This window comes from Dipodomys ordii, unplaced genomic scaffold (assembly GCF_000151885.1).
Source record: "Dipodomys ordii isolate 6190 unplaced genomic scaffold, Dord_2.0 Scaffold21, whole genome shotgun sequence".
NCBI lineage: Eukaryota > Metazoa > Chordata > Mammalia > Rodentia > Heteromyidae > Dipodomys > Dipodomys ordii.
This window is the reverse complement of record NW_012267237.1, coordinates 490,140-502,897: the sequence shown is the minus strand read 5'-3', so window position 1 is coordinate 502,897 and position 12,758 is coordinate 490,140. Positions and strand designations below refer to the sequence as shown.

The 12,758-nt window shown below is 48.6% G+C and overlaps 1 protein-coding gene across 1 annotated transcript in view; it reads right to left on the bottom strand.

The window, feature by feature from the left end:
• Positions 1 to 7,102: 7,102 nt before the first annotated feature.
• The window catches only part of Cep72 (centrosomal protein 72kDa), a 47,032-nt gene continuing 41,376 nt past the window's right edge, over positions 7,103 to 12,758 (bottom strand). Inside the window, exons 10-12 of the mRNA XM_013013858.1 lie at positions 11,271 to 11,397; positions 9,896 to 10,007; positions 7,103 to 7,707 (exon numbers count right to left, since the gene is read on the bottom strand). Of these exons, the coding sequence (XP_012869312.1) occupies positions 7,542 to 7,707; positions 9,896 to 10,007; positions 11,271 to 11,397 (405 nt within the window). The 3' untranslated portion in view covers positions 7,103 to 7,541. The remainder of the gene's footprint in view (positions 7,708 to 9,895; positions 10,008 to 11,270; positions 11,398 to 12,758) is intronic.

Genomic DNA, 12,758 nt, shown 5'->3' with positions numbered 1-12,758 from the left:
GCCTGGTTTGGGGATAAGTGTGATATTGGCTTTGTAGAATGAGTTTGGGATAGCTCCCTCCTTCTCTGTTTCTCTGAAGAGCTTGAGGAGTATGGGTATTAGTTCTTCTTTAAAGGTCTTATAGAATTCTGCTGTGAATCCATCTGGTCCTGGGCTTTTTTTTGTTGGAAGACTTCTGATTGCTTCCTGTATCTGGTTGTAGGATATTGGCTTATTTAATTAATTCACTTCTTCTTTGCTCAGTTTGGGCAACTAATATGTCTCTAAAAATGCATCCATTTCTGCCAGGTTTTCTTCCTTTAGAGAGTATAACTTTTGAAAGTAGTCCGTTAAGATTGTTTGGATATCTTGAGTACATGTTGTGATTTTTCCTGTGGCATCCCTAATCCTGTTAATATGGGTTTCCTCTCTCTTTTTTTTTTTAATTAATCTTGCCAATGGTCCATCAATTTTATTTTTTCAAAGAACCAGCTTTTTGTTTGGTTAATTTTGGCTATGGTTTTCCAAGTCTCTAATTGATTAATTGCTGCTCTTAATTTGGTTATCTGGCTCCATCTAGAAACTTTAGGTTCCATTTTTTCATGTTTTTCTAGCTGTTTTATTTTTATTTTATTTTTGGGCCCGGTCGTGGGGCCTGAACTCTGGGCCTGGGTGCTGTCCCTCAGCTCTTCAGCTCAAACAGCGCCACTTCTGGCATTTTTCTTTTTGCATATGTGGTGCTGAGGAATCATGAACCCAGGGCCTCATGCATGCAAGGCAAGCGCTCTACCACTGAGCCACCTTCCCAGCCCTTTCTAGCTGTTTTAATTGCAACATGAGATTATTTACTTGCTCTGTCTCTATTTTCTTGATGTGGGCACTGAGGGCAATAAATTTGCCCCTCAGGACTGCTTTTGCTGTGTCCCACAAGTTTCTTTGCGAGGTGTTTTCATTTTCATTTAGTTTTAGGAAATTTTTTATTTCTTCTTTGATCTCCGTTACCCAGGCATTGCTAAGAAGTGTGCTTTTTAATTTCCATGTGTTAGAGTAATTTCTGCAGTATGCTTTGTTATTGAGAACTAGCTTGATTCCACTGTGGTCAGATAGGTTACAGGGGATTATGTCGATCCCTTTGTATTTGCTTAAGTTCCTTGCATGAACTATGATATGGTCTATTTTGGAGAAAGTTCTATGAGCTGCTGAGAAGAATGTGTACTGTGTTGTTTTAGGGTGAAATACTCGGTAGATGTCAGTTAATTCCGCTTAAAGTATGGCCTTACTTAATTCGGTAGCTTCTTTGCCAATTATCTGGTTGGTAGACCTATCCTTTGGTGAGAGTGGGGTGTTAAAGTCTCCTAGTATTATCGTATTGGGATCTATTTTATTCTGTAAGTTTGAGAGTATTTGCTTAACATATCTGGGTGCACCAATGTTTGGGGAATATAAGTTGATGATGGTAATATCCTCCTCTTGGATTGTTCCCTGTATTAATATGTAGTGTCCGTCTTTGTCTTTCTGTATTGATTTTAATGAAAAGTTTATTTTGTCAGATATCAGGATAGCTACACCTGCTTTCTTTCTGGGGCATTTGATTGGTAGATCTTTTTCCAACTCTTCACTCTGAGTGTGTTTGTATGTTTGGCTGAGAGGTGAGTCTCCTGAAGGCAACAGATGGATGGTTCATGTTTTCTGATCCAATCTGCAGTTCTTTTTCTTTTGATTGGCGAATTAAGCCCATTAATATTAAGAGATAGTATAGAGAGATGCATTGTGGTCCCTCTCATTCCCTGTTTCCCTAAGTTTTTCTTCTTTCCTTTCCTCCTGTGCTTGCTCAGTTAGACTTTGAGTAATGCCTGTCTGGGTGCAGGTCTCAGTTCCTGGTTGCTTTCTTCAGGTTGTGTCCCCCCTCTTAGTATTCTTTGTAATGCTGGCTTAATGTTTATGTATTCATTTAGTTTTTTTTTGCTATAAAAATTTTCAGCTCTCCATCGAATATGAATGCTAGCTTTGCCAGGTATATCAGTCTGGGTTGGCAGTTATTGGCTCTCAGGGCTCGTATGGTACTTTCCCAGGCCTTTCTTGCATTCAGTGTTTGTGTGGAGAGACCTGCAGTGATTCTAATTTTTTTCCCCATTGTAGTATAGCTCCTTCTTCATTTTTGCTGCATGCAAGACTGTTTCCTTATTATTCAGATCTATGATTTTTACTATAATGTGTCTAGAAGTGTTTCTCCTGGGATCTTGCTTGTTAGGTGTTCTATATACTTCTGTTATGTAGGTAAGATGTTCTTTTTTGAGATGGGGAAATTTTTCACCGATTATCTTGTTGAATAGGTGTTGCATTCCCTTGCTTCGTCCACTCCAATCATACAAAGATTAAATTTCTTGGCACTATCTGCTTGCTCTTGAATTTCCCTTTGGCATAATTTGAGTGATTTTTCCATATCTGTCACTTTTTGGTCCAGTTGGTGTATCCTGTCTTCTGTATTTGACACTCTACATTCCATTTCGTTCACTCTGTTAACTGTGGCTTCCATTGTGGTTTGCATGGAGGAAATGGACTCCTTTATGGATTCGATGTTGGTTCTCAAAGTACTGATCTCACCTCTCAATGAGGTATGTACTGCCTCTATTTTGGCATTTATCTCACTTCTTAGTGATGTATGTACTGCCTCTATTTTTGCATGTATCTTGTGTTTGATGTCCTGCATCTCTTTCAATAGTTCGCCCGTGTTCTTTCCATTTCTGGTCTATTTCTCGCTTTATTTCTTGAGTCATTGTCCCCAGCATCCCTTGGATGTAGCTTTTGTCTTCCATTCCTGCTTTGCTCCCACTGGGGCTCTCCCCTGGGTGGCTGCTGGCTATTGGGAATAGCTTGCTATCCTGGGTGTTGATAAACCTTGTAATTTTTCTGTGATTTTCACACAGGGATTCAGGGATTATTGGGAGACTAATCTGAAATTTTGTTTTGGTGTGTCTGTCTTTGCTTGGTTGCTGATTCTGTATTGGTAGAGAGAGTCTGTACCTGATCTCAGTTCTGTTGAAGGCCAACCTCCAGCTGCTGGTCTGACCTACATAGGATTCTCAGCTCTCTGCTGTAGATCACTGGCAGTTCCTGCCTTTGGAAGGGTTGAGCAGCCTAGACTGCTCCTGTTTGCTCCTACGGGTGCTCTTGGCAAGATCGGATGTTCTGGATGTACTCTCCCAGATGCTGGAGTCTGCTATGGGCTCCTGATTTTTTTTTGCCGGTTGTGGGCTTGAACTCTGGGTTTGGGTGCTGTCACTCAGCTCTTCAGCTCAAGGCTGGCACCCTACAATTTGTGCCACAGCACCACTTCTGGCCCTTTCTGCTTATGTGGTGCTGAGGAATCAGATCCAGGGCCTCATGCACCCAAGACAAGCACTCTACCACTGAGCCACCTTACCATCCTGCGCTCCTGCCTATTATCAGGTGCTGGCAGCCTGTGTTGTCCAATTCCTAGCCTAGAATATATGGGTCAGGTTCTGGTGGGGTTTGGGCTTCTCTTGTCCTGAGCCCCTGGGTCTTTTGTTGTCACAGGTGTGCTTCCCAGGGGGTACAGTTCCCTGTTTTTCTCCCCTCTGCTGAGGCGAATGCTCAGCTTCTGACTTCAGTTGGGAGGAGTTGGTTGTGTTGCTCAGGCGCCGGATCCCCAGGCCTGGTCCCGGCCCCCCACCTGGGGCACGCTGGTTGGGCCTGTGCTGCTGTGTATACCACCTAGGTTACTCAGCCTGGGGCACACAGTTCAAATTTCTTCTACTGTTGGGTGTCTTGACCCTGGGGCGCTGTTCCTGGCTTGGGCGTTTAAGCTCCCTTCCAGGGGTGCTCTTGCTCTAGCCTGGCCAGCAGAGTGTGCTCCATGGGCTGGTGGAGCTCTCGAACAGTTCCCAGTTTTAGTGGTCCAGGAGTTGGGGTAGGGAGTCTGGGTCAGGGTCTGGGGATTCCCACCAGCTCCGGTCTCCCTTGAGGGATACACTGTCCCCTGCGGGGTACTCACCCTGAAGCTAGTTGTTTCCATGTGATGTAGATCGTTGGTTGCCGTTGCAATCAGAGTTCAGTTGGGGTGGTTGCAGGCTGGGCTGGGCCGTGGTGGCTTTGTGTGATTCTCTTCTGTCTCTGCCTCGGTCGAAGCTGTCGGGTCGCACTGCGAGATGGGCCTCCAGCATCTGCCTGAGAGGTGGGGGCAGGGCCTCCATGCAGGTTCTGAGCGCTGGGGCTTGTCTCCGTTTGCGCTCTCCGGATCAGCACCAGTTCCTTGAAGGTCTTCTGCTCTGGTGTTCTTTGAGTGTCCCATGTGGCTCTGGGGCTCCCATTGTGGGGCCGAGTTCCAGGCTCGGAGGTTTCTCCGTTCATCGCGATCAGTGGGTATGACACCGGTACCTCAGGGGGCTTCTGCACGGGTGATCTGCAGGCAGCCCCCTGTGAATCTGGGACTCGGGCAGCCCCTGCTGGGCCGCTGGCCGGGGCTTGGCTGCTGCCGTGCAGCCAGTAAAGGTTGGGGGAGGGGTCTTTGTACTTCTCTGTTCTGAAATTTTTCTTTTTCTCTCTTTTGTTATTTTCCACCTTCTGTTTTTCTCTGGGTGTTCATCTTTTTGTTGCTGTCGGTATCTTGGGGAGATTAAGCATTGGAACTCAAACCCTCTTTTTGGTTGGGGAGAGCTGAGGCGTTTCCCTACTGCCCCGTCACCATCTTGGTCCCCCCTTCCAGAGGCTGCTTTTTTGACAGGCCTAATTAACTCATCAAACTTTAGTGAAACTGAGCTGTAAAGGTAGGAAGCTCCAGAAGCCACTGTTGAACTGCAGGGGTTTGGAACTAGGGGTTCTGGGAACAGATGGGAGTAGTTTTGCCAAGGCCAGCTGGCAAGCGGGGCTCTTGGAAGACCCAGGAGGGAGAGCAGAGATGCCTGCTCTCTGGAGGCGGCCCTTCAGGGTGCTCCAGGGACTGACTTAGAGGGGCGTGGTGTGGGCAGGAAGGCCAGGCAGAGCCCTGCCCACATGGACAATGGCCAGGGCTGGAAAATGGAGGCACAGTAGCCAGAAGCTGTCTCCTCACCTTGACAGTGAAGGAGAAACCTATGTCCCCACCTCTCTGCACCAGAACACAACTTCAAAGTAGGGGCCCATTACAATGCCACCGGAAGAGGATGAGGGCTATCCCCAAACCTGAAAATGAGGGCCATCTGGACCAGGTCTTAAGAGGCCCATGATATACAAACAAGCAGACACACCAGGTAGTAAAGGAGGAGCTGCTACCTCAGTGGCTGGACAGACAGAGCTATTCTTTGCTCACACGAAGTGCACCTGGCGTTCTGGCCTTCCTCTGGGAGAGAGCAACAGTCAGAATCTCTCTGGCCGGCACTGACAGGGAACACCCCCACTCTTCCCACACTGCTTTGGGCAGCCCCCAACGGCTCAGCCCAGCTGAGGGGAGACTGGGCGGTCTTGACAAAAGGCTCTGCCATATTCTAAAATAAACATTATCAAAAACCCTGATAACATTCCAGGCACAAATGACATCATCTTCCAGAGGTGAAGGGATTCTTATCTCAGCAAACTCTCCTGGGAACAAACAAGAGAGGAATGTATGGCCCATTCCATTCTGTGATCCCCAAAAAACAGGATAAAGGAATTATAAGCCACCATCACCCATGAAGCAAGGAGAAATTACTGTTATAATGCAAGCGAGTGTGTAGTGCTTACTACGTGTCAGACATTGTCCTTATTCAAAAAAATTGTGATTCAGTGAATTTGTGAAATTGCACAAAGTAAAAAGCCAGGCAGACATGATGAACCTAATATGGAGGGTCTACCCTAGAGAGAGTATCACACAGAGAAGACAGCCAAAGTGGAGACACATGAGTCTTTTCAGTGATTGGGACAGGACAGCTGGAACTCAAGCATGCCCCCAAATTCACTCTGGGTAGAATACAGACCTCAAATTCCTAATACATAAGACTACAGAGTCTTTTGGAAGACAATCCAGCAGATCTTCAAGACTTTATGAAGTAACAAACTCAATTTCTCTTATGCTTCCACTCAACCTTCAACACAGACTCCCAGCACCTTACCCTCCGACCAGGAAGCAAGAGGGTCTGCTGTCAGGTCTCTTGTGACTCAACCCCCTTCTGACCCTGCCCACCTGCAGCTGGCACTGGACTGCTTGCTGAGGGTGCAGGCCCTGCCAACACACCTGCTACAACTTTCAGGTGGCAATGGCAGGCTGGCTGCTTTTGCCTGGGTTTCTGACCACCTGGTTCTTTTTGAGGTTGATTACCTTGCTTAACAGCCCACTATACATTACAAAGGACACAGACAAAGGAAGGAGGAGAGGGGTGGGAGGCCCCTCCCTCCAAGTACCTCTCCAGAAGCAGTCTGAACCTTCAGGAAGCTTCACTACAGAAGCATGACAGATTACAACACTTAGTCACTAGTGACCAATTTAACCCATTGGGACCTGAAGTTGGGGGTGGGGAGTGGGGCTGAACTTTTAGATCCCGCCCAAGCCTTTCTCGTGGCCAGATACAACTTTAAGCTACCTGGGGAGCCAGCAGTCAACACATCACACAGACAAGACACTATCCCTCAAGGGGATCTTGCCCTTTTTGTAGTAATTTTGATATTGAAAAACATATATTTGGTCTTTTTAGGGACAGGATTCATAAAAAAGATTGATATATTAGAGCATATTAAAGTCTGAAATTTCTATTAAGAAACACTATTAAAAAGTACAAAAGGCTGGAGGCCTCAGTGCGAATGCTCTAGCATGCTCTGCCATACAAGCCTGAAGTCCTTAGTTCAAACCTCAGTATTGTCCTCCCCCAGTATTGTCTCATGGTCTCTCCTGCCCGGACTAGTTTGAACCGCGATCCTCAGATCTCAGCCTCCTGAGTAGCTAGGATTACAGGCATGAGCCACCAGCGCCCAGCTTTCCCAAGTTTTATAATCTATTTTGCTATGATTTTCAGAAAGACACTGGAAGCTAAAGGATGAGGCATTAATGGGTTTATACTTTTACTATGAAACATTAACATCACAGTTCAAACTTTTAAAATGTGTTCCACATGTGTCACTGTAACTCCTATTCAGTTTTACCACTTTTTAATTCCTGCCCACCTACCATGGTACATAGGTTGTTTCATAATGGAATTCAATGAGAAAATCAGTTATAAGTTATAAAGAACTATTTACAAAATTAACCTTTAGTGACAATGTATTAGCCAATTAAAGGAGGATTGCTTGTCACACTGAAATTATTTTACTAATCTTATGCAGTACTTTCACATTCCAGATAAAAACCCCACCTGAGCTTCACGTCAGGGTGTGTAGGGACAAAGCGGCAGTCCCACCAAGCACAGGAAGGGCCAGGCTCACTGTCACTTCAGGGTGCATTAGAATGCTCAACTGTAGGGCCTGAGTGCATCTGAAAATTATCGGGTGATTCCAAGGGAAGGAGACAAATCTCCCTAGCGTGTTCAAATAAAGAAACACTGACGTGCAAGCCTGTGACTCTAACACAAAGAGGGCAACTGGCCTCTGGGCAGGCGTTAGCAGGACTGGCGGCCACCAAGATGAGCACTGTGGGGTGGGAACAGGGCTGTGGTCTTCTTGAACTCCTGGAAGCTCCAGTGCATCTGCTCTACCTCTGCCCTGTGCTGCACCCGGGCGAGACTCAGTTCCTGCAGGAGGTGCTCGTTGGTGCTGACCAGAGAGCTGGAGGGGGACAGAAGGGGCAGCCATGGTGTCCCCACCCCTCCCCGGCCTGCTGCCGCCCCCTGGCAGCTCTGCCCCTCACCCCTCTCACTCAGCCCCCAGACCACTGGCACAAAGCCGCCCCTGGGCCCCACCCTAGCCATCCCCACCACCCACTGACCACTGTTCCTGCGCCCAATTCTTCCAAACCAAGGCAGCGGTTAGGCCTGACCTGGCCCCGAGCCCCGGCAGCCGGGTGAGCGAAGGGGCTGAAGAAAGGCATGAGAGGTGCACGGCGTCGACGCCACCACACACACTCCGACAGGAGGATGGCAACCAATATTTCTAATGTGGTGATGGCTTCAGAGGCCCTTGTGAACTTTCCCCACTTTCCATCTCCACATTGTCATGCTCCTCAGCCATGCAGGGGTTATTTCTTCTTTTTTTGGTCAGTCATGGGGCTTGAACTCTGGGCCTGGGCACTGTCCCTCAGCTCTTCAGCTCAAGGCTAGCGCTCTACCACTGAGCCACAGCGCCACTTCTGGTTTTCTGGTGGTTCACTGGAGATCAGAGTCTCAAGGAGTTTCCTGCCTGGTCTGACTTCAAACCACAATCCTCAGATTTCAGCCTCCTGAGTAGCTAGGATTACAGGCGTGAGCCACGGTGCCTGGCTTCCCAGTCACGTGTTTTATGGCATCACACATTTAGACAAGGCAGAGCCACACTGACCACTGCTGTTCACCACAAAGGTGGTCACCCATTGACCCATCTACTAAGCAGGTACTGGCTATTTGCTTGGATCAGAGATAGCGATGGACAAAGTCAACATGGACTCCAGGGGCAAAAGCCTGATCACAGGACATGTAGGAGATCGTGAGCTCTGCCTGCCCATGCCTGGGCCAGGGCTCTGGGGGACAGGACTGCCAGCCCAACCTTGGCCGGCGAGGGTGGCCTGCAGGCTCCTGCCAGGCACAGGGGAGGGGGCGGCAATGGTCTGCGGTTCCCAAGTCCTCACCACTCGGCAGCTCCCATCCTTCCTAGGCCCAAGTCTCTCTTTGCACCCAGCCTGCCCTAGCTTCTTCACAGGCATGTCTTCGTAAAGCCAAGGCTCTGCTTGAACCTCCCTGAAACTTCCAGTCCCTTTCCTGCCACCTGCTCCCTATCAGGGAAGAAAGATGGAATCTCCCAAACTTAAAAACAACCATAAAACTCAAACAGCCACGAACTACATGAGGATAAAACTACAATTCATAGGAACTAAGGCCCGGGAAGCCAGGACACCACACATTCTGCATTCCTATGTGCCTCTCATACTGCTAGATTCTCTTCATCATTCTCCCAAACCACATGTGAGTCCACTCCTCAGAGTCCACACCTCAGAGTGCACACCTCAGAGTTCACACCTCAGAGTGCACACCTCAGAGTGCACACCTCAGAGTTCTCACCTCAGAGTTCCCACCTCAGAGTGCACACCTCACAGTTCTCACCTCACAGTTCTCACCTCAGAGTTCTCACCTCAGAGTTCCCACCTCACAGTTCTCACCTCAGAGTGCACACCTCAGAGTTCACACCTCAGAGTTCACATCTCAGAGTGCACGAACCTCAGAGTACACCCCTCAGAGTTCTCACCTCAGAGTTCTCACCTCAAAGTGCACCCCTCAGAGTTCACACCTCAGAGTTCACACCTCAGAGTGCACACCTCACAGTTCTCACCTCACAGTTCTCACCTCAGAGTTCTCACCTCAGAGTTCACACCTCAGAGTTCTCACCTCAGAGTTCTCACCTCAGAGTTCACACCTCAGTTCTCACCTCAGGTCCACACCTCAGGGTCTGTACCTTAGGGTCCACAGCTCTGAGTTCTCATCTCAGGGTCTACACCTCAGGGTCCACTCTTCAGGGTCCACACCTCAGGGCCCACAGGTCAAGGTCCACACCTCAGAATCCACTCCTCAGGGTCAAAATCTACATTTCCAGGTCAACACTTCAACATTACCACCAAGATCACAAAACGTGGCCGCAGGAAGAGCCTCACTTTTCACCAGCAGACACTCCACGTCAGCATGGTGCTACGTGTGGACCCTGGACACTAACTGCTGTGATGCGCAGTCAGCTGCTCTTTGTGCTTCTGCGATGTTGCCGCATGGATCTACCTTCCCTACCACTCGGCCTCTCCCCCTCCGCTCCTCCCTTGTCTGGCTCACACAAGTACCTGTGGCTCTCCTGCAGCATCTGCGTGAGCTCCTGGATCCTATCATAGTGCTCTAGATACTGCTTCAGCTCTACAATCTCACCAGAGAGCTGCTTCACACTTGTTTGAAGTCCTGAAAGAAGAAAAGTGGCAGAATTATATAAGGAAGCTCATGCACATGTCTTGACAATTCTAGTATAAGTTAGATATAAGAATATATAACACGGGGCTGGGAAGGTGGCTCAGTGGTAGAGCGCTTGCCTTGCATGCCTGAGGCCCTGAGTTCAATTCCTCAGCACCACATAAGCAAAAACAAAAAAGCTGGAAGTGGCGCTGTGGCTCAAGTGGTAGAGTGCTAGCCTTGAGCTGAAGAGCTGAGGGACAGCGCCCAGGCCCAGAGTTCAAGCCCCACGACCGGACCCAAAAAAAAAAAAAAAAAGAATATATAACAGAACACTCATTTCTATAACAGACTCAAAGATAGGGGTAAACATGAACGCCCACCCAACATCACAAAACAAGCAGGGACTAATAGAAAATATACACAAATATATAAAGAAAATAGAACACAAGAAATAAAGAACATCCTGAGCTCCAACCAAAAATGTTAGATAACTCAAGCAGAATCAGCAACAAAGGAAACAGTCACATTGGAAATAACCAGGCTAGAAGAAACCTAAGAGAAAAACAGAACAAAACAAAACCTAATACGTCATAGAAACAAGGTAAAAAGAGGATAAAGACAACTCTTACAAGAAAAGACTATAAAAACGTCTTCTTATTCAATAAATGGCAAAGGGCTTGTCCTTGACTGACACCTGGGCTTGCCTGTAGTCCTTTTATGTTGCAGGGACCACAAAGAGGCAGACACATCATGGGAAGGACATCGACTCTGAGGTGCTTACTTCCTGGCCCTTCAATTTCTCCCAGGACAAGAGGAGAGACTGCTGGGAAGTTCACCCTCCCAAAATATAGACTACAACCTCCTAGATAGGTTGCCATGCAAACAGACACATCAATGTTGCCCCAAACATAGGTAACCCAACTTGACTTCTCTAAAATAGAACAAGTGGAACCAGAGACAGAAAAAGAGGTAAATGAAAATTATTTGTACCTGGAACAAACAGAGACCAGAAAACATACTTCAAGTCACCTTCTTGCTCAGGAGGCAGAAACACCACCAGTGCATTATTAAATTCAAGAGCCACAGGGTGGAAGGTCCAAATTTGGCTAAAGAATCAAAGGCAACAGGACGCATCTTCTTCTGTCCACCTGCTCTGGCTAGCTGACCTTACACTGCTTCGACTGGCAGAAAATGACTAAGACTAAAGTCTACCTTTTTACATTTGAGCACTTGCATTTCACCAAGTGATTACCAAATAAACGGTGAACTCACCAGTGATCTGCAAATGTAGCGCAGCAGAAGTATCAGCATTTTTTACTTCTTTTTTCAAGCTGAACAGAAGAGATTTTAAGCTGCTATTTTCCTCCAAAGACTTGTCTAAATGTTGCCTCAAGGTATCCTGAAGACACAGAGAGTATAATGAGACCAGTCAGTAAGACACAAGCAAAACAAAATGTCTGAATAATCACTAGGTTCAGGTTCTCTTCCATAATTTCAGATCACAAGGTAGAGAGAAAGTGCATTTGCCCTCCATCCAGTCCTGAGTGGTATGGAGTCACCTCTGGGAAAGGGGTGAGGTGAAGAGAGAGGCCTCCAGAACCCCACCGAGCTCACCACGGAGCCCAGGCCCACGCTGGAGGGCAGCTGGCAGAAGCTGACCATCTCCCTTCCCCCAAGGCTGTGGCTATGGCTACTGGAGATCCCAGGGCCTCTCTGCTACCCTGTGGTGCTGGCAGCCTCCCCTGGGACCTCTCTTTTGTTCCTATCAGCCACCACTCATTATGGGTAGGAACCAAGGCCTGGGCTTCTTTGTAGGAGAAAATGACAAGCATATACTAGGGTGCTGTAGAGGTGCATCTGGAAGCCTGGCCGTTGTCCGAGCCAGCAATGTTATTAGCCATGGCCAAGGCACTGTGAGTCATGACAGGTTGACACACTGATCTGTGCAGCTGGAGCCAGGGCTCCAACAACTTGAAGCCCGCGGCTCCTTCCCACAGGAACCGCAGGCTCTCCCGGGGCTGGGGCCAGCCTCATCTCACCTCCTCCAGGGGTCAGCGTTTGCTTCTTACTGAGACTCAAACCCAGGACGGTGGTGCAACAAACCACTACCAGCATGTGTGTGCCCACTGGGCTGACATCTCCTCTTGGGTGTGTCGGTGGACCCCAAACCCCTCCTCTTTCAAACCCTTTCCAAGCACCTCCTGCCACGAGGCTCACCCGCAGGCTCTCCCCAGGGTGCTGGGCTTGGGAAGCAGATAGCACTCTCTCAGTCCAGGCTACGGTGAGTAAACAAAGCAGAGGGCCGAACACACTCAGGGTGGAGAGGTGTGTCTGCCTCAGAGCTGCACCCAGGACATGCTATTCCTGACTCCGGCTGCTACAGGAATGACATGGGATACACAGACTCGGTCAGTGCTCGGGCTTAGCGCTGATCTCCCTGGAGGGCAGCAGCTACTGGCACAGACTCGGTCAGTGCTCGGGCTTAGCGCTGGTCTCCCTGGAAGGCAGCAGCTACTGGTCCACATAGCACTTCCCTCCTGCGCCCAGGTTCCTTAAAGGTGGCCCTACCATGTGAGCTGCTGGCCACCTCTCCCTCCCAGGGCTGGGACATCCAGGGGTGGACTTGGAGAAGAGAGGCAGGGGATGGCACGGAGGTAAGGGAACAGGACCTATGATGGCCATGCCCCTGCGCATCACTGTCATGGACAGCAGTACAGGTTGGTCTAAGCTCTGGCTGCGCATCACTGTCATGGACAGCAG